The sequence below is a fragment of the Lactuca sativa genome, chromosome 5 (genome assembly GCF_002870075.4).
Source record: "Lactuca sativa cultivar Salinas chromosome 5, Lsat_Salinas_v11, whole genome shotgun sequence".
NCBI lineage: Eukaryota > Viridiplantae > Streptophyta > Magnoliopsida > Asterales > Asteraceae > Lactuca > Lactuca sativa.
The window spans coordinates 346,603,458-346,629,360 of record NC_056627.2 but is presented as its reverse complement, the minus strand read 5'-3'; the positions used below and the strand labels follow the sequence as shown (position 1 = coordinate 346,629,360).

Here is a 25,903-nt window from a genome sequence, read left to right as displayed (position 1 = left end):
TATGTATATGTATATATAATACAACATTGTGGGATTGAAATCTTTATGTACTCACCAAGTTTCCCAACCTGATCCACTCAGTTTATTGTATCATAGGTGGCAATATAAAAGACAGATTCTGCTGAGAGATTCAATGAGTATTAGGCCAATAGTTTAATTACTGTAAGGCTTGTAATAATTCGTTATGCTTATGTTTCTATATTGAAGATGACATACCAATGTTTTAATATAAATAAAATATATTTATTCAGAAATGCTTTGATAATATCATCATCATGTTTTCTGGAACAAATTCTGCAATATTATGCTTCAAAAAGGATACTCTGACTTTAAAATAAACATAAATAAATCGGTCTTTTCTGGCCGTGAAAATGAGGATGTCACAGGTACCATTCACCCATCCGAGAACATCACAAAAACGTTGAGAATAGAGAAACAAAAACAACAAGAATCAATTCTAGGATTTTCATTTCCCTCAACATCTTCGATTCCAACAAGATCTTTGTCATGAAAACCTGTATACATGAACAACTGTAAATCTTCATCAATTTCCTCATTGATTTAATGGTTTTTGTTTTCCTCAAGATCTTTGATTGAGGGTTTCTTAACATAAAACCATTTTCGATGGTTTAGGTTTGTTCCACAAATCATTTTTGCAGATCGATTTCAGGATATTAGGGTCGTTTTTTGGGTTTGCTCCACATATATAAAATCCTTTTCGATTAGCATATGTATATGCATATCGATTTTAGGCTTTCAATTTTCAATATAATTTCTAAAGATAATCAACACGATTTCTAGGGTTTGTTCATCTGGTGTGTAAAGAAGAAAGATGGAGATGGAGATACTAGAACTGAAAATGAATGAGAGAACATATTTTCTAAATACGTTTCCAAAACTTCATTATATAAAAATGTAAAGGAATAAATATAAAATGTAGCGCCTACATATTCGGGATAGGCATTAAAATATAATAAATAATAGTTAACTATAACTAAAATCCTCGAATAGGATAATTATTCGACGTATGCGTTACAAGACTATAAAGACCATTATTCAGTTAGCGATGGTGTCACACCCCGACCGTCGGCGGAAACACCAGACAGTGTAACGTCATTTCTCGTATCATAGTTATCAACTTCCTGAAAACACATGCAATTTAAAATAGGTCAACATAAAGTTGGTGAGTTCACAGGTTTTGACTCCATATAAAAATACCACTTTTTCTCAAGTTCAAAAGTATAGTTTTGAAAGTATAATTTTGACTCTCAAACATTTAGTATATATATCCTAGGTATAAAAGTTTACTTACCATTAAAGTATATACCTATAAGTCTCATATACTATGAATATAAGTGTTTGTAATTCCATACAAACGAAAGTTGCTATGTATAAATCTTATTTCAGTTCTATACGAGTAAAACCACTACGTATAAATCTATTTAAATTCTATACGAGTAAAAACGCTACGTATAAATCTATTTCAATTCTATACGAGTATGTGTGCTAGGTATAATTATCTACTTAATATAAGTAGTACCTAGGGTATAAGTAAGGGGAAACTTATACTTAACATTAATACTTGTATAACGACGAAGTATAATGTGTCTAACAAGTTGCTACCATGAGTCTGTAACCGCTGCTTGACAACAAAACCTCTGAAAAAACAATACACTCATGATTTACCTTGAGAAACAAACACCGCGCGCTTCATCGACGCTGGAATAAAAATAAAAGGAACGAATCGTCACTGCTTGTCTTGGGTTGTAATTAACAACCACGAGTGGAGTCGTCAACCTGTATCTTATTCATACACAACTTCCTCGCTCACACGGGATTAACAGTTACAGGTCAGAGGACTTCCACTATTTAGGCAGATCCCCAATCTTAGTTGATGAATGAGGTAGCTCATGTAGACTTTGACGGCTTCCTATAGCTCTAACAACAAAAGCATTTTCAGGTCTAAAACCTTAAGTTACTAGACTTTGCTTTTAAACATTACTCCTAACTTCATAATATTTAGGCAGTATAACAACTATATCTTGAAGTAAAAACCAGGTTTTATCTTGACCTAAAACCAATAATAACAACATATAATGTTTCTAGTTTTATCTTGACATAAAACTAACAATAACAACATATCCAGTTTTATCTTGACATAAAACTAATAATAACAACATATAACATATCTAGTTTTATCTTGACATAAAACTAATAATAACAACATATAATATATCTAGTTTTATCTTGACATAAAACTAATAATAACAACATATAACATATCTAGTTTTATCTTGACATAAAACTATTAATTGCAACATACTATATAACTTAACATATAAAACTTCCGAATATAACTTCGGAACTATATCGCACACAAAATATATATAGAATCCTAAGTATAACTCAAGATCTACATTAATATTCTACTATAACAATAACATGTTAACAATGATACGATAGTTGTATATTTTCAGATACGAAATAACTATATCCCGGTTATTATAACTATCTATGTTGATACTAATATACTATCATATAATAATAACATATATACAATGACTAGCATGCGTTTTCCCCCGAAATATTAGAAAGTGGGGCCGTGAAACTCACCTTAGTAGCGTGATTTTTATGATATATAAGCGAAACAGTCAGCGTGCGCGTTCGTCGGGGCTCGGGATGCAAGAGGGCTTCAGCAAGTGAGAGAGGAAGAAAGTAAATGGTGTACGGAAGTGAATGGGTCGATCTTGATATTTATAGTAAGTTTTTATGACACTCACGTCGTGAGTTTCATAAGACTCATGTCGTGAGTCTCATGATTCACTCCGTAGACTTGCCATTTGCGTCCCTAGCTTCGGAAGGTGGCCATGTGGCTTCTCACGTCGTGAGTGTCATAAAAATCACGTCGTGAATTTTGGATCCTATCCTCTCGCAGCTTCTAGATTCCGAATTATGACAGAATGACTCCTCACGTCGTGAATTTTGGATCATATCCTCTCGTAGCTTCTAGATTCCGAATTATGACAGAATGACTCCTCACATCGTGAGTCATAAAACTCACGTCGTGAATTTTGGATCTTATCCTCTCGCAGCTTCTAGATTCCGAATTATGACAGAATGTCTTGAGCGTCATAAAACTCACGTCGTGAATTAGCTAGTTTAGTGGTTTTTAAAAGCTAAATCTTCGGAATGCCATAACTTTTGCATACGAACTCCGTTTTTGACGTTCTTTATATGAATGCGTAGGTATTTACGAGTACTACAACTCTCTTTTAGACTTAAATAGCTAATTCTAAGTCTATTTTAAATTCCTCTTATTATAGAGATTTATAGTGTTCGGTTTATCATAACTTCTTCATGCGAAGTCAGATTCAAATGTTCTCTATATTTTTGGAATCATATGGACATATACTTTGAGTTGTATCATAAAGAAAGTTCATATTTGTATTAGAATTTATCATGAACTACATAACATTCTTACCACATTATTAGGTTAACATAATCACATTACATGATTGGCATAATCACATGTGATTGTCTATTGACCTATTTTGACTAGTGTTACAGATGGAAATAATATTTTTGATAAAATATTATTTAGGATAAATAATCTTGATGAAAATTGTAGTAGTTGCGATGAAAAATGCGCTCTCAAATCTGACTTCGTATGAAGAAGTTATGGTTGTTTGAAGTTTTACTTTCAGTCCTATACGACAAAGTACTTCATAATATATGAGTCGGAGATCTATTGCTTATTGGATTAAATAATCTAAACAAAAGTACTAGTAGTCGTTAAAGCGAAAGCGTGCATATAGAGAACGTCCAAATTTGACTTCATATGAGGAAGTTATGATTTTTCAAAATTTCGGCACAATACTATGGATACAGAAATCAAAATTCAAATTGGTCAAGTGTTAACTGAAACACTATAAACGGGAGTTGAAGATCTTGTGAATAAGGTTTCATCGATATAAAGACAGTCGAGAATTGATCTCGTATGAAAGAGTTATGATTGTTATATGGACTTTATCAATCTAAGCCTATAAAAATATAACTTTAAAAATAAAGTGAGAATTAGCTGATGGAGTCTAAATGAAAGTTATAGTACTCGTCGATAGCTACGCGTAGATATAAAAAAACGTCAAAAAAGGAAATCGTATAATAAATATAGAATTTTTGAAAAATATTTAAAATTCACGCGTACCGAGAGTCTGCACGACGCGCACTGACAGCAGACACGGCCTACCGGGTTTTGTCATGTGGCAGCATTCTAATGGAACCATGTCAACGGCTCCGAAAAAGTACGTGGCACGTCCGTCTTTCCAGCATATAAATATGTGCGTTCCAAGCTCAATGCCTCACACATTTTCACCCAAATCCTCTGGAAACCCTCCCCCACCCCTAGCCTCTTTACTCCTTAGTTCTCGGGTACTTTAGCGAGGATATGGAGCATCTTAAAGATGGAGCTTTTAGTTTTGGAATTTTGTCCGCATAATTATCGATTTTTGTTAGAAATCTCTGTAATTTAAGTTGCACTTATTTTATTTCAAGTGTAACTTATATTTATATTCATAGTCGTTATTATGAATCTATAAATAAGATTTATCAGTGATTTCATGTCATAATATTGGGTGATTTACTTACGAGGATGATGTCTAGGCAAGATTTAGTGAGGTATTTAAAATGATATTTCTAAATAATATACTCTTTATACCAAACAGACAACACCTCTAATATGATCTTACCTGGTTATTCCCTATCAACTATAGATCAGTAGACATCGGGATTGTTGTGGAATCTAGACTATCATTAGTTACAAAAATATAAGACTAAACTTAGTGATGTAAATATGTAGGTCACATAAAAGGAAAAGCTAAAAGTGTTAACCTCTGCCCAAATCACCAGTCATCTTTTAACAAGTGAGTGCATAGTTGCTTTCGTCTTACACGTAGATATGAGTATTTAGATAATTAAATGTTAAATGTGCTTATTACCTATGATTAAGACATTCCTTGTTAGATGAATCAATATGAGATAATTTTTTTTTACCATATATGTATTTTCATTCTTATAATATATTGGACAGCGATGAATGATGAGCGATGAAAAATAAATAGGAGTGGTTGTGAATTTACTGGCGATGTTGTGATGTAGTCATCTAACATGGTGCAGATGACGACCACGGATTATTCTAGACAGTCTAGTGGAACATTGACAAGTTAGCAATCTATAGGTGATGAACTACATATTCATGTGATGTACTCTATTCCCACCCCATGGTTGCCTTATTACTACGAAATCCCTGAAGCAATATTGCCTACCCATGGCTTGTGATGATCCTTAGGATAAGTCCATTGAGATGAATATTGAAGATAACATGGATGGATAATCGGATTAATTGTTGGATGCGAAATATATAAATAAAACAAAATAATTATCAGAGGATATCTCCCTATGTACTCACCAGACTTTCCAACCCCGACCCACTCTGTTTATCTATATCACAGGTAGCGGTACGAAAGTATATGGATGGTGGTGTTTTTATGTTTATGTTTTGTATTAGTTATAACATCCCAAGTTTTAAATATTAATGAAACTCATTTCTTCATAAATGCTTTGTTATTAATATCACATTACAAATGTTTTAGGAACAAATTCCTAGATAAAAAAATACTCTAAATTTAATAAGCATAAAAGAAAAGTTTTAATTGGCCGTGAAAATGGGATGACACATAAAAAAAAGTTTGTAGCCTAAGTGGCTAAGAGGTTGGTTTAGATGAGGAAGTGTCCGAGTTCGAATCCCACCCCTTCCAAAAAAAACCCTATTTTTTGTATAAATGATATGCGTTGATGTGGTAAGCCACGTCAACTGCCACACCAACCATCTTCCATCTTGGCCTGCCACATCAACGAGTTAACCCCTGAAAAGGGGAAAAAATGGTTAAAATGCAATATTTTGTTAGCTTTCATGACTTTTTTATTAAAAAAATAATTTAGAACTAGATTGTAAAAATCGGTCAAAATTTTGGTATTAGATCGTAAAATGACCCAAAATTTTGAGAGTTTACTAAAGATTTCTTTTTTTTTTTCTTTTTCTATTAAAAATATAAAGTTAAGAATTTTTCATATAAAGAAAACAAAGACTTTACTAATGATTTCCGTTTTAAGAATACGACTACTACAAATACATAAAGTTTCACTTTAAGTGAAAAAAATAAATATATTAAACTTGAATGAAGCTGGCCTATAAAAATTTTGCTTGCAAGAAACTATGATGATGATGATGAATTGATGATGATATAAGATGGTCACTCCACCTCTCCAAGTTGGGGGATCTTAGCTCACACGACATGCTTCTTTTTTTAACAATCTCCCGTTCTAACTTCTTACCAAATATTCCCTACTCGTTTTTTAAAGCAAATTCCATAAAAGCTAACATATTTCAGTCATATATTTTTAATTTAGGTAACATATTAATTTCAGTTCAGATAAAAGATAATGTTTCTTCAAATTTATTAATAAAACAATTTTTTTTTACCTAAATAACAAATTTTCAATAATTTTATTGTTGATGTGTCAAAAGTGTTGATTTGGAATTGATGTAGATAATTGAAAACATAATAGATAATCAAACTTTATTTTATTTCTTTATTAATCAGCTTATCATGCTAAATTTACCTCAAATCAATATTCTGTAAGTTTGATCCCTTTACCTTAGCATAAAGTTATGTTATCTAAAATAGAAGAGCAACTAAACTGCAATTTGTCTTATTTTTCGATGAGTTAGTAAGCATTATGTACCCAATTCAAGCATGTCTTGTTTTAGCTTGCTAGAACTTATTTGAAACGATTTAAAGATTTTTAGTTTAATTATTTTACATTTAAGTCGTAATTAAAAACTCGTAAAAATAAGTGACTTTTGGATCTTTAATTTTTTTTTTTTTATTTAGAGACATGGTTGGGATGTGCAAAGTACAAACATGATGGGGCTACCACAATCAAGACACCCAAACTCCATTAAAAACAAGCCCCCCCTTGCAAGTGTAGCAACTAGCAAGAAGATCAAACTATCCATCACAAAACAATCACAAGTGCTTTTGGTAGCAAATGCCAATCATGAACCATGTGACGATTCATTCTTTCTTTCTTTTAGTACCATGGCCAATATTACAATAACTTGTATATTATTTATTAAGATACCATTTTTTTTCTTTTAGAAATTTATGTTCTTGAAAAGAAACCCTTGGTATTGAAATATCCGTTTAACCTTCTAGCATAAGACCCATAAAATAAGAGACAAAAAAAATAAGGTGCACATACCAATTGGTCGTGTTTATGAAATTAAAAAGAAAATGAAAAGTAGAATACCGCTTTGTAGCATAAACACTAGATAAAATCATGAGAAAGAACGAAAAGAAAGATCTTAATTCAACACCTGAAGAGAAAGACCCCAATGGTTAACACCCCGACCCCCTCCCCTAACAACAATTATTTTATATTTTATTTAAACGTATCAAAAACATTTTTTATAAATATCAAACCTATCTTCTTCTTATTATTATTTTCACATCATTCAACCAATTCTCTCTCAACCTTCATATTTATTTACATTCTTGCACTCGTTTACCAAAAGGGTTCAAGCGTGGCAAGAGGGAAAAGTTTAGTTCAATCTTTCTCTGATCAAGTGGGGTGACTTGTTGGGTGTGGATATGATTAAAAATAAATGTTTTGTCATGGTCGTTATTTCTATAGTTTGGGTTCTTTAGAAATTTAGAAATAACACGATATTTGGAACGATCAAGCCAAAGAAAAGGAATATCTTTGATGATATACAGATTATACGTTAATAAATAGTTCTATATAATGTCATAAGCTTGTTGCAACGACACCATAGATTTTGATTACTTGTAACTTAAGTTGCAACTGGATTATATAAAATGTGGCTTTTACAGCACATTAGATTAGTTGTATAAAATTTGCAAAGATTGTTTGTATACGTGTTTTTTTTTTTTTCTAAAATATGTTGTACATCCTACCATAATACACCAAACTCTATATTCTTCTCTTACCCAAATTCTCATTTTGTCGGTCTCTAAAACATACCTTTGAATGGACATGTGATAATCGAGTTGTTGGTAAGAATTATTTTTGTTTGAAAAATATAAGAATCCAAAATGTGCTTCAATCCAAATGCTATCAATTATCAAACAAACATTCTCTAATGATATGATAAAATCATTAACGTCTAAATATCCAACTTTACTTTCTTGAACGCACACTTACACTTACTAATAAAATATTGAAAGGAAATAAAGAGAGTGGTATATCATTTTCTACCGAAATTGCCATAATAACCAAAACAGTATTAGAGCTAACCTTATCTTTATTGTGCAATAATTATCTACCTAATTTAAGTACTAAATCACCATCTACCTTTCCAAAAAGTAATTTCAAAGCCATCTTCTTTCAAGTTTCAAATTGATGGTGAAATGTAAATATGTAATGAATTTTGAAGATAATACAACTCGTGTTTATCCAAGTCGTATAATTGCGCTTCTCATAAGACAAATCGTTATTGATCCTTACTCTTATACTAAATATTTAAGGGAGCTGTTTGAGAGTGTGCGGGGTGGACGACCGTATATCGCTCATGTCATAGAGGGGTCCAATTTTATGTATGATTAATTCATTGTCCAACAATCAACCCGATAATCCAAAAGACAAAAATTAATGTTTTGTTTCAATTCCAAGAGCTCTCACTCTACAATTAAAAATTGCAATAACTCACGTTTTAGAGAATTGGACTTAAAATTTAAAATAACATTTTGGCTAATAATGACCTAGTGTAAATTTGCGTCAAGCAAGAGCGCATGTTTTGTTCCCATTTTAAAATTTCAAATTTCGTCGATTGCAAAGCTCAAGCGACTGTTTATTTTTTTTTTTGGTTTTCTGATTCCACATTTGATTGCATTCTCGCTATCGTTTTTTACCATCGAGTGAAATTTAACAAGTATTATATTATTCCTTATTTCTGAATATGATAGACTCTCGTTTTCATATTCTAATGTTGTCGCTGATTAACAAATGTAACACAATAACAAGTGTATTCTGAATGATTGAATTTATGAATTTACATTAGTCCATTATGAAATATGATTTATGTTTTATGCTCTAGTTTCAGTAATTTTATTCCTATTTTATGACATTTACTTGGTTAGTAGAACAATATTTATGATTTTCACATTATTGTTAATATTATATCATATATAACTTTAAGAAATTATGCCTACTAAACATCTTCCGTCTCCTGGGTTGTGAAAATATATATATATATATATATATATATATATATATATATATATATATATATATATATATATATATATATATATATATATATATATATATATAAACGAAAATTAAGAAAGTCTCAAAGTAAGGTTCTTGAAAAAAAACCTAAATTTCTTTCTAGGATCAAAATAGTGGTGATATTAAAACTCATGAATATTGATACATATCGAAACTGAAGTTGTCAAATTCTTACTTATGACTCACAACATTGTAGAATACTGATTACGAAGAGTTAACGACCAAGTTTGTTTCCAACAATTCTAGGAGAGCCTTCAGATTCGTGCAATATGTAATATTATATATTCGGTTATTATGATTGTTTTTATAACATTTGTAGAATTGTCATATTATGAAGACAAAATTGCAAAAATGGTCCTCATTATTGTTAAAATTATATGGTTTTGATCAAAAAATATTTTATGGTGCAAAAGTTGTCTAATTTTGGATACCCTATGTATTTTTGACCAAAAATGTTAACTTTAAGAGTTTGACTGTTAATTTTCGTAAAATAACAATTTTACCCTTAGAGATCATTTCTACAACCAAACAACAACGACCATTTCTATATTTCTTCCTTTTAAATTTATTCAATTATTATACATTAATTCTTTTAATTGATTTTTTAATTTCTTTTTATTAGATTACTTTTTTATTGTATTATTATATATTAATAAATATTATTTTTAATATATAATATTTATATATTAATAATTATTAATTACATTTAGTAATTAATTTTTAATTTATTTTTAATAGATTATTTATTTTTATTGGATTATTATATATTAATAAGTATTAAATTAAATATATAATATTTATATATTAAAAAAGTTACTGGATTGTTAATTTATTGGATTTCTATTTTTTAATTGTTTTCTTTATTATTGTAAATCAAAAAATCCAAAAAAAAAATATCAATCACCCCATATGTCCTAATTTATTATAAATATTTAGAAGATAACATATTTTTTTACAACATCATCATCGTTGCTTGGTCCGATAATGGTGGGACGAGTGAGATTTTTTTAAAATAAATTAGAATGATGGTGGTGTTGTCCAAAAAAGAATTAATCCAAACAATATGGTGATGATCGTGTGATGAATAACTTTGGAGTATGTGTGATGGGGAGATGTATAATGTCGAACAGGTACAACACATTGTAAGAGATCTTAGAGATGGGTATTATGACATCGGGCCCTCGATTGTTGTATTGTTTAATGTATTTGGTTTGATAACAATGACAGTGTAATAGTCAACAAAAACAAGTTGATTTATGTCAAACCTAACTCTCGACTTTAAACTGACGACCCTTTTTGTTTGGCATCACAAACAGAACAAGTGCTTATACACCATACCCTTCAATGATAAAGGAGACGAAAGATAAGTGGACGATTATCAAGACAAACCCAAGAGGGGTATTTGAAGTCACCAAATTTGAAATAGAAGCAAATGAAATCTTTCAAGTTGATGTGCTTATACACCATAAACGTCAATGTCAAACCTAACACTCGACTTTAAACTGACGACCTTTTTTGTTTGGCATCATAAGCAGAACAAGTGCTTATACACCATACCCTTCAATGACAAAAGATACGAAAGATAAGTGGATGAGTATCAAGATAAAACCAAGAGGGGTATTTAAAGTCACCGAAGCTGAAATATAAGCAGATGAAATCTTTCAAGTTGAAGAGCGGTTTGAGTCAACCCTTATTATAACTCATGCGGAACGATTGTGCATAGCTTCAACTACAAATACGTATGACCAAATATCTAATAATGAAAATAAGGGATATGGGGAGGAAGACGAAGAAGAGGAAGATTTTGAAGACAAAGATGATGAATATGAGTTGTTTTATTTTTACTATTAATTTCTTTTAGTTATGTTTTTTTAATTTCATTTTTATTGGATTAATTCTTTTTTATAACACCACCATCATCCTAATTTATTTATAAAAAAATATCATCCATCCCACCACCGCCGAACTGGGTGATGGTGGTGTTGTTGTCCAAAATATCTTATCTTTCAAATATTAAAAATTAATTATGAGATATGGGGTGGGTGGGATTTTTTTGGGTTTATTTATTTAAAATAATAAATAAAATAATTAAAAGAAGTTAAACACAATTAAGAAAGTAGTAATCCAATAATATAATAATAACAATAATTATTAATAAATTATAATCCAATAAAAAATTAATCTAATAAAAAATTAAATGAAATTAATAATCTAATAAAATAATATTTTTAACATATGAATATTATATATTTAAAATAATATTTATTAATATAAAATAATCAAATAAAAAAATAATCTATTAAAAAGAAATTAAATAAATATAATTAATAATCCAATAAAATAATAGTTATTAATATATAAATATTATATATTAAAAATAATATTTATTAATATATAACAATACATAAAAAATAATCTAATAAAAAAATTAAAATAAGTAATGTGTAATAACTGAATAAAATTAAAAAGAAAAGATATATAAATAGTCATTACGGTTTAGTTGCAAAAATGATATCTAAAGGTAAAATTATCAATTTAAAAACTTAATAGCGAAACTATTAAAGTTAATATTTTTAGACCAAAATCGGTCAAGATATCCAAAATTAAAACATTTTTGCATCACAATATAAATATATATATATATATATATATATATATATATATATATATATATATATATATATATATATATATATATATATATATATAAATCACGTAATTTAACCATATGATCCATTTTTGCAATTGTCTATTATAAACAAATTTTGCTTATATACATATAAAAAAATAAATATATTTAAAAGCTTATACATATTAATATTTCTAAATGAAAACCAATTATCTAATTTTTGTAAGAAAAATTCCAAATAAACCATTTTTTTTTGTTAAAACTTATAATGAGCAGTCGGCCGATTAGCACCAGCCATGACTTCTTCAAGTACACATTAAACCAATTTTGAGTTGGTCTTTGTCAGTCATTTCATCTGACACTTGTGCGTGTGTTTGTTACCTTCCCTTTTGTGTTTTCCTTTTACCTTCCGATTAACGGTCAACCAAAGACGTTTATACATAAGGTTTTTTTTTTTTTTTTTTTTTTTTTTTTTTTTTTTCAAACGACAAATCTAATCTACTCCTACACTACTCCTAATTCTCCACATATGTCTCTCACAGGACTTGAATCCTCGACTTCAAGGAGAGAGGGCAACACCGGATACCGCTAGACGTTTATATATGTGATGTATGTGTTTTAGTCATTAGTTATTTTTTTCTAATTTAGTTTTACTTGTTTAATTAGTTATTATTATAGAATATTTTGTATTTTGTGCTTTTGTTTTCAACTTAATTTAAATTTTTTTTACTACTAACATAAATATTTTCTTGATACAAGTTTTTCATGAAAGTTCAATACATATCGATTGAAGGCAAACGGGCAACAAGCTGCGCCGCTAGCCCTTTTTGGATGACAAAACCAATTCTTTTGAAACAACATTTGTGGATCTAGGAGATATGACATTAGAATGCATGACCCGTTGGACTCTATTAAGGAACTCCACCGCCTCTGGTGCAAGAAAACCAAATGTATCGAATGCAAAAGGAACAAACACATGTTGATTTTCTCTACATGCATTCCCGTGTTTTACCACTTTGCACGCAGCGGCTTCAAAGCGGCATGCCCAGCTGTAAAACCTCCGCTCCCCAAACCAACGAGAGGAGAGACACCAGTAAGATCCACGCACGCATGCTTCCCTCTTATTTTAACAATTTGACCGCAAAAATTCTAATTTTAAATCAACTCTTTTTGAAAATCCTTCAGCTTTTTTCCTCAAAAAAACGTCGCATACTCATTTCTTCTCGGACCAAAACAAAATTTATTGCCTAGAATAAAATTTTGACAAAAGTAATATTTGTCTATATATTTTTCTTATTTTTGATATATAAGTATTTTTAGTAACTAGGTTATAACCGATGATATGTTTATAATTATTATACACAAAAAAAATATTGTTAATAAACAATATTGTTACTTGAAAATCTTAATCATTAATCAAAGATTTGCAAACAATTATTAATTTAGAAAGTTAGATTTTTCGTTTAGGTTAATATTTAAAAATCTGATTTTTTTAAACAAAACTGTGATGAAGTTAAAAAATCTCACATTTTACGTTTAGGTTAAAATTTAAAAACCTGATTTTTTAAAATACTCATAGTTTCTAAAATACCAATGAAAAAAAGGCCCAAAGATAACATTACCTCTGATATTTAACACATGTAGGATAAAAAAACTACTAAGATTTACTAAATGTGTGTTGTTATTCATCGCATTTTGCCATGTATCAAATTATCATAAATTACAAATCTAAGTTATGATAACCTTCTTGCAACTCTTTATGTTTGTATTGTGTAAGATTTTCATAAATGTAAATAAAAGGGAAAAAGTTATTTTTATTTATTTTCATAACCTTTAGACATAGACCAATAACACACATACACACACTCTGTATCTCTCAAACATAGACAACACAAACTCATACTTTCTAAGCACAAGAAAGCAAACTAACTCAATTACATAATAGCGTTGTACTTAAAAAGTACATTGTTATAACTGACATTACGTTTTTGTTTTAACAATTAACAGCCATATAGATAATTAAAAAAACAACATTCCATGGAAATGGCCCCTGATTCAACTCGAATAAGAATACAAAATAGATCCTTATATATGAAATTACAGGATATAAGATTAACAAAAACATAGGGTAAATTGCAGGAATAACATTTTTAACTTATTTTATAAATAAAATCAACATACTTAACATTTTTATGCACAAGTTCATGAAAAGTACATCGCTCTTTTTGCATTTGATCAAAAAAGAAGCTAATTTCAAAAATAACCATGTACGTTCTACTTAAAAAACATTAATGACATTTCAATATGTAAATTACCGGAAAAATTGCTCGGAATAGAATCGTACATAGAAATGTACTCGGAATAGTTCAAACATTACATGCAATCCAAAGAGTACTTCATACGTATAATCCACAAAAATAAAACTATAATCACTAACATGATTATTATGTTAATCACTTACACAGTTATGACCACCAAGATAAAGCAAAAAGAAAGAACTGCCAAAAAATGGCTCTCAATCTGTTGGCAAAAAAAAAACAACCGGTAAGAAAAATTGAAGCTATATATGAATGAAGAATGCATACATCAACTATTTATGTTCACAAATTCAAATTCGCTTGGTTTATATGATGAATGAATGATGCAACTAAAACTGTTCCTCTTTAAGATATTAATAAAGCATATTTAAGTATGTTATTGACGATCTCTCAAATTACCTGCATCAATACCTCAAATTGCATGCATCAATACCTGAAATAGGAAACAACATTTTCATATATCTATGAAGAATTGTGCATTGATTATAATTGATAAAAATAAATAAATACATATTGATATACATGGAATCATGGCAGAAACCAACTAATGTGTAGGACATCTTTCTACACCAACTTACAGCTTTGTCTACATTTTGCTCCATGTTATTTACATGTGCTCGTCACAGAGATGGACATGGGGAATTTGAAAATACGGTGTCACAATTGGATAATATGTTATAAAAGTTAGCATATAAGTAAGAAGGATACCTGTAGTGCAATGGATTTTCTCCAAAAAAAAAAAGATCTCCTCCTCTATAGGAGGTCCATCATCCATCTTTTTTGAAAAGGAATATATATTAACCTACAATTAACACTCAATACACACTAACAAATATCAATAAAAAAAACCAACCTCCCAGCAAGTGAGCATGCTAAGGATGGCTTGATGATTTTCCATCTTGGGTACTAAAAAATACCAATAACCCCAAGAAATACAAATAAATAAATTTTGAAGCAGTTATAGAAAGACACAATCCATGTAAATGTTTAAGAAACCCCAAAATCCTCAGAAATGTGACATACTCAGATCATACTAAGGCCCATGGTTTCCGATTAACGGCTTCAATTATGTCCTAAACCTAAAACACAATATCTATATCTCAAAAATAGATTTGATTTCATCATTTACAGTTTCAAGACCCAAATAAAGCCTCTTCGTTTGTAGACGGAAAATTATAAAAAAAAAATGTAGGTTGTGGGAGGTTGAAGGCGCCACCACCATCTCTAAGAAGAGAGAGAGAAAGAGAGGCAGACTGATTTTATCATTGTCAAAAATTAGCTTTAGATGAAAGTATAATGTCATAATTGCATCTCGTTGTACACACTAATTAATGGTTCTCTTAGGCATTTTATCGAACACGTGACATCCAAAATAGATTTATCAAGAACTCAACAAATAACATATCCAAACAAACCGATGTGAACTATGCAATCAGAAGAGAGCGAGAGAGAGAAAGGAGGGGTTTGCTCGTTACCTTTCGCAGATCTTTTCGCACAATTATAATCTTAACAAGAGAATCATAACAAGCTTTAAGATTTAGTGTTCATCTTCTTTGATTTTATCCATCAAGATTTAAACGTATTGTGATTTTTCTTTCTGATCTTTTTCGATTTTGTCTGAATCTTCCTTGATCTAATGATATTAAGCTTCCAAATTCGAAATCTAAAAATGTAGTATTCTATTGATATGTATCCAAAAATGCATCGTTCGGTGTATATAAAATAGGTGTATATAAAATACACATGGAGTTTTGAATGGAATATATGTAGTTACCAATTTCAAATGAGAAGACTTGCTGATTTCTCGTGGAATACATTGATTTGAATGAGTTGTTTCCTAAATAAATGCAGTGCAATTGATATGATTCCTAAAAAATCAGGTATTAAACTACTAATTAGAAAACGAGAAATATTTAGATTTCAAATTTGACTTTTTAGGTTATAGAGCGTTAATGATGCTTTGAGCGGGATTCTAGAGGTCTAGAAAAACGTCATGTGGCAAAAGAATGATGTAAAAACATGTCATGTGACATCGTAAAGAGGTTTTTATTAGGAAGAGAGAAAAGATATAATTATAATATAATTAATTATTAATATCTGCTTAGAAGTTTACGATGATCAAATACATTCATTCAAATGATTAAACCGGGATGCATGGCCAAGTTGTTTAACTCAACCAATAGAGTGGCAACAAATATTCCAAGTTCCAACCCTTATTAATTTATTATTATTCATGTCACTTTACAGAAACACAAAATTGATGTTTTCAATTCTATTTTAACTTTGGATAATAAATCTAATCAAATACCACGACCACATAAAAAAAAGTTCATTTTGAATTTTGATACTACCTTTTAAACTTCAAACTTATTTAAATAAAATCTTAAATTCAATTTTATTTTTATTTTTATTATTTTTTTTTTTTAAAAAAAGGAAAAACGTTTTCTGATTAATGCCATTGCCCATTGCCACCAAACATGGGCCTAGTAGAACATGGAAGTAAAAGATGTGGAAGAATAGGCACGTGACAGATCACATGTGAAGTGTAGAACCAGAACGACGCCATTATAAAAACCCCAAGAACAAAAGACATGGTCAATGGAACAAGACAAAACTTTCAGAAGAAACATCTGCGAAATTCATAATTCTTTGCTCAATTCCATTCTCCACTCCGATACGCAAGACACCAAGATTTCGTTCTGTAACTGAAACCCACATTCCCTGCAGTCGGTGACTATTTATTTATATACTTTTTCGTTACGGATTACCGCGTTTCTAGCCTGATCTTGCATGATCTAGCTTGCATTGATCAGCGTCCTCTCTCTATATCTAGTTTTCGTATTTACTAAACAGCTTCAATTCTTTATTTTTTGTTTCTTTAGTTTGAAGATGGAAAGGTTTTGGAAATACAATCGGTTTAAGCTGCGGTTAGCAATCCTTTTTGTTGTTGCATTAGTAATCGACCACAGTTCCAGCCTCTGTTGGTCTCTCAACACCGAAGGTGTGGCGTTTTCTGAAGCGACTTTTTGATTGTTGACTGAAATTTGAACACGTTGATTAACGTTTTGGGAGTTGTGGTTTTGCAGGATTGGCGTTGTTGAAGTTTCGAGATGGAATTGAGAGGGATCCTTTAGGGGTTTTGTCTGGTTGGAATAACGACGATGAAGCGGCGGATTTGGGTCCTTGTTCTTGGTTCGGCGTTGAGTGTTCTGATGGAAAAGTGGTCATATTGTAAGCTTTTATCGTCTCATCACTCATCAATTAATGTTTATATGATATGTGCAGTGAATCTGATAATTTAGTTTGTGAATCCCATTCCGTGAGTGATTTGACTTGAAGGTGTTCGATCTAATGCCTAGCTGAGCGAATTAAGCTTGATTTCTTGTTAACTTACAGGAATTTAAGAGATCTATGCCTTGAAGGAACGCTAGCACCAGAGCTCGGAAAGCTAACAAATGTAAAGTCCATGTAAGCATCCAAGATTCATATCAAAACCTCCATTAGTGACTAATCATAAATGTTCTGATGATTGTTTCATATATATTGTGTTTACAGTATTTTACGCAATAATTCTTTCTATGGAACAATTCCTCAAGAAATTGGAGATTTGAAAGAACTGGAAGTGCTGGATTTGGGATACAATAACTTCACTGGGCCATTCACATCTGATCTTGTCAATAACCTTTCCCTATCAATTCTGTACGTTTTTTATTTCAGTTATTACATACTTCAAATGTCGATAATCTTTTTGCTAACTAAGTTCATATAATTATGAATGCAGTTTATTAGACAACAACAATTTTCTCGATAATCTTTCACCAGAAGTAAACAACCTCAAAACACTCTCTGAGTTTCAAGTAGATGAAAACCAGCTCACAAACGCTCATAATAATGACTTCATCTGTAACAAAAGATCCAGTTCTTGGTAAGTTTGACTTTACATTTTACAGTCAAGATAACTAATTTCCAACTCCAAATCCAACAATTAACAAAACCCATATCAAATCTTGAAATCAAAATCTCTATATTTCTTACAGGAATGCAATTGAATCCGGATATGTTACAGAAAGAAAGCTATTACAGGCTTCACCATCATCATCAGTTGTTCCAGTTTCATCTATATCATTGCCTCCATCTGCCACATCACCTTCCATGTCACCAGTTTCAGCCCCATCACCTTCCACGTCACCAGTTTCATCCCCATCACCTTCCACGTCACCAGTCTCATCCCCATCACCTCTTTTCCCAATTCCAGCAGAAACACCATCTTTATTACCAGAAAACAAACCTGCTTTAGCTCCTTCACCCAGAAGCTTTATATCTTATAAATCAAAACATCACAGAGTTCTTATATGGTCTGGGGTATTAGGAGGATTTATGTTTATATTTCTGTCTGTTTTTGGATTTGTATTTTTTAAAAGAAGCAGAGTGGTTACTGTTAACCCATGGGCAACAGGGTTAAGTGGACAGCTGCAAAAAGCATTCACAACAGGTTTGATTTTTTATTTTTATTTTTTGTCACTTTGTCTTTCTTTTTCATATATTACACAAAAGGTTATATAATAATTATTATTTTTTTTATGGGTGATTTCAGGTGTTCCTAGTTTACAGCGCCCTGAACTTGTGACAGCTTGTGAAGATTTTAGTAATATAATCGGGAGTATGTTAGATGGAACTGTTTATAAAGGGACTCTTTCAAGTGGGGTTGAAATAGCTGTGACATCAACTGTTATAACGTCTGTTAAAGATTGGACTAAGAGTTTAGAAACACAGTTTAGAAACAAGGTTAGAAACCTAGTTACATATAAAATAGAAAAATCTTGCTTCTATTTTAAATGTTTTTGATTTTTTGGGGTTTATTTGTAGATAGAGATGTTGTCGAAGGTGAATCACAAGAACTTTGTGAATTTGATTGGGTATTGTGAAGAACAAAAACCTTTCACAAGAATGATGGTTTTTGAGTATGCTCCAAATGGGACCCTCTTTGAGCACTTGCATAGTAAGTTCTTTTTTACATTCTCTATTATTTTTTAATTTTTGTTTTTTCAAAGGTTAAATATGGAAAATCACTTTACATTTTCATCTAGTTATTGAAAAAGCCATTATGTTATTCTTTTTAGCAAAAATAAACATCCTTCCGTTATTTTTTATTATATGAAATTATTGAAAAAACTATTTATATAATTATCATATAGTCTCAAGGAACATGCATGCCTTGTGTTCATCGGTCAATTTGACTTCAATAACGTTTGTGGATAATATCTGAAAAAATAATTTCTTTATTAGAAAAGAAAAAGTCGATAATTGTGGGTAAATGCAATGGACTTCTTCTTTTGTTTAAAAAAAATGATAAAATGGTTTTTTCAAAAGGTAAATGCAGGGACTTTTTCTCTTCGCCTAAAATAGTAATACCATAGTTTTTTCAATTATTTCATGCAATAATGCAATGGGCTCTTTCTTCTGCAGCCAATAAAACCAACAAAAAATGTTATTATGGAAACGTTTTTCCCTTGAAATAACAAAATGGCTTTCTTCTATAATTAGCAAAAAAAAATGTCGCTTTTCTTTATTAAGCATTTTTCAATGCCTTACTGAAATTTCCTAATTACATCAATCATTCGTTCCGAAATTCATATACTTGTCAGAATAAATTTCTAATAATCATTTGACTTTTTCATCATCTTCATTAGATTCTTTGATCAATCATTCATACTTCAGCATCAAGAATAATGTCGTGCAATAGCAACTGTCATTATTCATTATTCATCCTGACCTACATTTTTTTTTTTTTTATCTCTCATAACAACTGGCATACATCCAAAGCACATGAAAGAATTAGGTAGAGTACAGTAGTAGTTGATATAATTATCGACTCATCATTTCCTAATAAATATTAATATTCAACAGTTAAAGAATCCGAACACCTTGACTGGTCAATGCGGTTGCGTATAGCTATGGGCATGGCATACTGCCTTGAATACCTCCACCAATTCAACCCACCCATCACCCACAACAACCTCCAATCTTCTTCTATATATCTAACCGAAGACTACGCTGCCAAAATCTCAGATTTCAGCTTTTGGGATTCCCAAAAAACGGGACCCACAAAACCCAACTTTTTACATACAGACGATACCCTATCTTCATCTTCATCTCCACAAACAAATGTCTACAGCTTTGGTTTGATCCTATATGAACTAATCACTGGTAAGGTACCAAACCCTAATAGTAACACCCCAACCCCATCATGGGTATCGGATTTTTCAGTGGATCCGACTTTGACTTGGGTCAAACAAGATTCGGTTGATGAACTATTTCAAGTGGTGAAAAGTTGTGTACTTTTAGAACCTAATGAAAGACCGAGTATGAAAGAGGTGACATCTAGGTTAAAGGAGATCACAGACATGACACCTGAAAGCACGATACCAAGATCATCTCCACTTTGGTGGGCTGAACTTGAAATTTTATCATCGACAGAATCTATTTAGAAACATTTTGTAATCCTATTTTTTTAAGTGAGTGAGTTTTATCTGTGTATATATATTCTATGTAGTTTAATAAGTTTCCGTTTCTTTATCTTTAATGTAAACCAAATTGCAAATTGTAACTACTTAAACTCTTTACTTCCAATTTGTAAGAACAAGAGAGAATCTCAAAACCCAAAATTATAATGTTCAAGAATTTATAAAGAAACAATGATTTTACAACTTACAATTAGACTCGTTGTATATGCATGGAATTACATCTTTCTCTCCCTCTTTTTTGAGCCTAAATTCACGTAATGTAAATACACAGCTCGATTCATAGCCCCTGAGCTTCTTGATTCTGAACTTTCAAAATCTCTTCTTTTCTTCTTCCATTTTGTCATGCATGCATTTTGGCCATGAATCTGCAATCGATCTTCATTTCATTTCATTTCTCTCCAAGATGATTGGAAAAGTAGAAAGTCATGTATATTCAGCAGCTTTTTGTGTTCGATGATAAAGCTCAAGAGTGTCTTTATGAGTAGGATCCAAACATAATCCCGCTTCACAATCTCTTAATGCCAGCTCATACTCACTCATTGACTCATAAAATGCTGCTCTAAGATGAAGCATTTGAAGCTCAGGTTTAAAAGCTATCGCCTTTGTAAGCTCTTCAACAGCCTCACTTTCCTTTTGTTCATCCATCAACACTAATAGATTCAAGTTTAACACATTAACAAGATTCCCTTTTCTTTATTTTTTTCAATAGAAAAATTGATGTAAAAAAAAAAAAGAAAAAGTACCTGCAGCTCGATATCTATATGGGTAAGTTCTTAATGGATCCAGCTGTGTAGCCATTGATAGATCACTTGTAGCATTATCACGATCACAATACTCTGATCTTTTTTCATAAGCAGAAGCACTATTTCCCGCCTTTTCTATCAACTTTGTCATCTCATCATATGCAGCTTTTCTTTCATCTTTTAAAGAATAAACACGAGCAAGCCCTTGATGAGCTCGTGTATGCTTAATATCAAGAGCATTTATATAACAATCTGCAGCAAGATCATGCTTCCCACAATCCACGTATATACTCCCAAGATTATTCAACGCCTACAAGATTCGATTTTTTCATTACCCTTTTAGTTCTTTAAGGTTTAGGGTTTAGGGTTTGTGAAAATTGAAATTACTTACTTGTCCTTTTCGAAGACCATCTGAAGGGCATTTGAGAGCATCGATAAGAAGTTGTATAACAAAAGAAGAAGAATCAGAATCCAGAGATGCATCTGCTAATGTATACGCTTTAAGAAAATACGCTTCGAATGATCTTTGAATCAAAATCGACTCTTCTGCTTTTGAAAGAGCTTCTTCTCGATAACCCGTGTCATATAAAATCCACCCTTCATAAACAAGACGTTCATGCTTTGTGTTTGCAAGATTTCTAGCCAATCGCAAGCTCCGCATGGCTGCCTTTTGGCAATTTAATCTAGAAAAAAAAAAGTTCTTTTTCAAGATCCTTAAAACAAAATATAATAAAATAAGAATAGACTTATACCTTAAAAGAAGTAAAGATTGTCTGAATCTTAAAAGACTCTTCCCTGGATCATGAACAAGCATCTGATGTATAATTGCAAGTGAACCAATGTCATCTATACAAGACCATCGATCATAAAGCTCCACCCAACAATCAGCTGGTGTCCATTGTTGTACTTTTTGATTAAGAACTTCTACCAAATAATCACCTCTCATTTTCCCATGAAACATCATGTAATTCGGGTCTAAACTTAACAATGCACATATATCTCTCACAGCAGCTGGGTAATCTTCAAGGCAAAGATGAAACCAAGCCCTTAATTCAAGACAATCAGGGGAAATTTTGAAACGGATGATCTTGTTGATCTCTTCAACAGCTTCATTGATTTGATTCTCACCCACCATTGATACGGATCTGTATTTATATGGGTATGAAAGTGTTGGATCTAATTTGGTTGCTTCTTCTAAATCTAGAATCTTTTTGCTTCCAAGAGTGTATAAAGATCGTTCTTGATACATCCATCCGTTTGGTTTGTTTTCTGATAAAATCTTGTTGATTACTTCACGTGCTAAATATGTTTTCCCTTGTTTATACATTGTTCTAGCAATCCCTGTTGCTGAATAAACATGACCCATTTCAAAAGCTGCTTCGAAACATGTTTGGGAGTGCTTGTATTCTTCTCTTTCAAATAATAAAACACCTAATTGATGATACGCTAGGGTTTTCTGCCATGTGTCGGTTGCTGATTCGATGAGTCTTTCGAAGAGTGTGACTGTGTTGACTGATGTCATCTTTTCTTCCATGGCGACTTGGGTGAGGAAATAGTATAACAGGAAGGAGGAATGATTAACCGAAGCAAGTTTCTCCATGGATTCAGAAGAGGAAAATAAGGTTAGAACTTTGGGGTTGTTTAAAGAACTTGGAAGCTCTCTGAGTAGAACTTGTAAGCATGAAGCTACAAGGAGACTTGCCATGTTTTCAAATCCGTATTCGATGAAGATCAATGCGTCTTCAATGGTGGAAATTAATGGGGACAGGTAAACCTCACAGGCTGATTTCATTTCCTCGCAGCAGAACTTCTGTGAAAATGATAGAATCTCCAAAACTATACTTGGAGAGAAAAAGTTTTCCATTTGTTTTGTTCTGCTAAATACCTCCACACCTCTCATGGCTTCTTTTGAGATCCCAGTTCGTGAAAAATCGATGGTTTCTTTTGCAGATTCGATGAAATTACCGTATAATAAGGTGTTTAGTGGGCTAGACAATGAAGCTATTTTAGGTCTGAGACAAGTGATTACCTCGTTTCCGATGCAAAACCAGACGATTTCGTCATCGTTGCCATGAACTAAGAATTCGTTGTTGAGGGAAGTGCGGGAACCGGTGACATTGAGATTCTCAGAGGCGTTTTCGGAAACACATTGGCAGCGATCGAAAACGGAATGGGAAGGATCATACGCGATATCGATCAAAGCGGATTTCGGGCATTCGAGAACTTTACCGATACAATCCATGGCGGAAATGCCCACAAGCTCGTCTTCTCTCCTCTCATACCGCAGCCACGCAGAGAGTACAACCTTCGAATGTATGTCGACAGCGTGTTCCCGAGCAGACTGCAGACTTCTTCGAAGCAGCTTCGGATCACCAACTGCGCAAAATAGCGCGTACTGTTCTAAATATAGACCACAACTTTCCGATTCAGAGGAAGAATGGATGATTCTCTTGTAGAGGTCCGAGATTGAGTTAATGAAATCAAGGGGATTAAGGTGAGGATCTAAGGGGGGTTCAATAAGGTGTGTATCAGGGAGCCCATAAGGAAGAAGCGATTTAGCATTGACGAATGGGAGTGTTGTCGATTCATCGCTGTTCGATGAAGACGAGGACAAAATGGAGTTGATGGTAAGAGCATGTACTTGGGTGGGTTTTTTACACCGGTCTTTGAACTTAAGACCGCCGGATTTCATGGTGTTTGTAAATTGACGGATCAGATTCGCGATTTTCGCTGATCTTGGTGATGATGATGAACACCCATCATGAGTAGCAGTTGAGATCGACATGAATCAACTGGGTGTTGATGAAATCGTGGGTTAATTTAAACCTAGCCAGCGTTCACCACCATTGATGCAGAGCAGAACCTTGACTGCTGCTGCGTGCATCCGTGATTGTATGAGAGAGAAAGAGAGAGAAAAAGAAAGAACATGTTTAAGGGGTTTTAATTATTAGTTTATTTTCTATCAACATTATTAAATAAATCTAGAAAAAGATTTGTTGGTGTAAAATCTTTTGGAGTGTTATTCAATAGATAATTAATGTTATAAAAAACGAGAGTGAATTTCAAGAAACTTTATTGTGCCATGAAACACATAAAGAAACTTGCATTGCATCCATGTGTGTCTTTAAAAGTATTTTTTCTCATATTGAAAATTTATTAAAAACAAAAGAATAAATTATTTGGTCCATGTAGTTTGCTCTAATATGCCCTTTCGGTCTATGGCTACAAGTGGCCACTTCAACCTTGATGATCCAAAACTCTAAGGAAAAATAATCATCCTTTAGCATAAAGCACATCCCAAAAATATTAAAGAAATCTAAACTCATCATAAAAACCCATTTCAGAATATCAACTCTGAATCACTTCATAATCAATCACAACTCCCCCTCAAAGTCACATCGGTCTTCAAGGTCTAACATAGAAAATCATTCGCTGAAAGTATGAAGATCCACAAATTTCTTTCGAATACCCATACCGAATTGTCCCCCTTTTTATAATCGAAATACGATTATAGAACCTCCAAATGGGAATGAGAATGTGCTCAAATTGGATTTGTCAATGATATATTCCCCCTCTACAAATCTTGAAGCTTTAAATCCGTAAAAATCAACAAATTTGACATTTTTAGTCGAAATTGGAGATTTTAATGATTGCCTTGGACTTGAACTGCAAAAAAATTGTTCAAATTGAAAGAAAACACTTTGCAAAAATATCAATTTTGAAATCCCGAGAAATTTTCTCCAAATTTAGCTAAGGTTTATTTTTTGGATGAAAAATGTCAATTTGCTGAAAATCAGAGGACCAAATGTGTAACTTTGATTATATTTTTTCCCAATTTTTGTTTCCATAAAAGAAACACAACAACACAGCCAAGCAAGGCAGCCATGGAATGAACACACATCTCATAAATGGATTTTTAAATTTTATTTACTGATATGATTTTTTTTAATTAAATTATAATCTTTAATTGATAATATCTAATTTTAATAAAATAATAATTTTAAAATTTACAACATTAGAAAGAATAAAAATTACAATTATAACTATTATCATAAATTTGAATTTCATTTTATTTGTTAGATGTTTAAAGGGAAAGAAATATGATTCAACCTAATATTTTTATTTCTGATTCTTTCGTTGCCGACAAAGAAATATGAGTAGAAGGATTATCAAATTTGATTTTTTTTTCAGGAAAAGAATGAAAGATTATGCTTGAAAGTCTATCGCTGAAATCTTTTAGTTTTATTTATTTATTTATTTATTTATTTTTCTGTAAATTGTTGAGCAAATCAAGAAGGTATAAATGAAAACCAAGTACTT

At 31.5% G+C, this 25,903-nt stretch overlaps 2 protein-coding genes and 1 long non-coding RNA gene across 4 annotated transcripts; 1 reads left to right on the top strand and 2 right to left on the bottom strand.

Moving 5' to 3' along the window:
- Window positions 1–14,330: 14,330 nt before the first annotated feature.
- Window positions 14,331–15,218, bottom strand: LOC128126345 (uncharacterized). Its single transcript, XR_008224162.1, has 3 exons — window positions 14,839–15,218; window positions 14,716–14,749; window positions 14,331–14,518 (listed from the first exon to the last, which is right to left on the bottom strand). It is a non-coding gene; the product is annotated as an uncharacterized LOC128126345 (long non-coding RNA).
- Window positions 15,219–16,889: 1,671 nt separating this feature from the next.
- Window positions 16,890–20,853, top strand: LOC111912737 (inactive receptor-like serine/threonine-protein kinase At2g40270). Of its 2 annotated transcripts, none has more exons than XM_023908476.3 (10): window positions 16,890–17,046; window positions 17,199–17,317; window positions 17,403–17,547; window positions 17,713–17,784; window positions 17,872–18,015; window positions 18,098–18,241; window positions 18,354–18,808; window positions 18,911–19,101; window positions 19,183–19,315; window positions 20,224–20,853. In XM_023908476.3, exons 2-10 carry the CDS (start codon window positions 17,206–17,208, stop codon window positions 20,802–20,804), a joined length of 1,977 nt encoding a protein of 658 aa, XP_023764244.1. In that variant the 5' UTR covers window positions 16,890–17,046; window positions 17,199–17,205; the 3' UTR covers window positions 20,805–20,853. The 2 variants fall into 2 exon arrangements, with proteins under 2 accessions (XP_023764244.1, XP_023764253.1); XM_023908485.3 differs by having other exon boundaries at window positions 16,895–17,042.
- A 110-nt stretch (window positions 20,854–20,963) lies between these two features.
- Window positions 20,964–24,549, bottom strand: LOC111912731 (ethylene-overproduction protein 1). The gene is made up of 4 exons (XM_023908464.3): window positions 22,336–24,549; window positions 21,975–22,266; window positions 21,584–21,893; window positions 20,964–21,490 (listed from the first exon to the last, which is right to left on the bottom strand). Exons 1-4 carry the CDS (start codon window positions 24,366–24,368, stop codon window positions 21,264–21,266), a joined length of 2,862 nt encoding a protein of 953 aa, XP_023764232.1. The 5' UTR covers window positions 24,369–24,549; the 3' UTR covers window positions 20,964–21,263.
- Between the last annotated feature and the right edge of the window lie 1,354 nt (window positions 24,550–25,903).

Excerpts from the sequence above, each read along its gene's own strand:
- LOC111912737 (XM_023908476.3), top strand. The coding sequence starts at position 17,206 with ATGGAAAGGTTTTGGAAATACAATCGGTTTAAGCTGCGGTTAGCAATC. Across the intron at positions 17,548-17,712 it reads GATGGAAAAGTGGTCATATT|GAATTTAAGAGATCTATGCC; the intron begins GTAAGCTTTTAT and ends GTTAACTTACAG. Across the intron at positions 18,809-18,910 it reads GCAAAAAGCATTCACAACAG|GTGTTCCTAGTTTACAGCGC; the intron begins GTTTGATTTTTT and ends GGGTGATTTCAG.
- LOC111912731 (XM_023908464.3), bottom strand. The coding sequence starts at position 24,368 with ATGTCGATCTCAACTGCTACTCATGATGGGTGTTCATCATCATCACCA. Across the intron at positions 21,894-21,974 it reads ATGGTCTTCGAAAAGGACAA|GCGTTGAATAATCTTGGGAG; the intron begins GTAAGTAATTTC and ends CGAATCTTGTAG. Across the intron at positions 21,491-21,583 it reads ATATAGATATCGAGCTGCAG|TGTTGATGGATGAACAAAAG; the intron begins GTACTTTTTCTT and ends TGAATCTATTAG.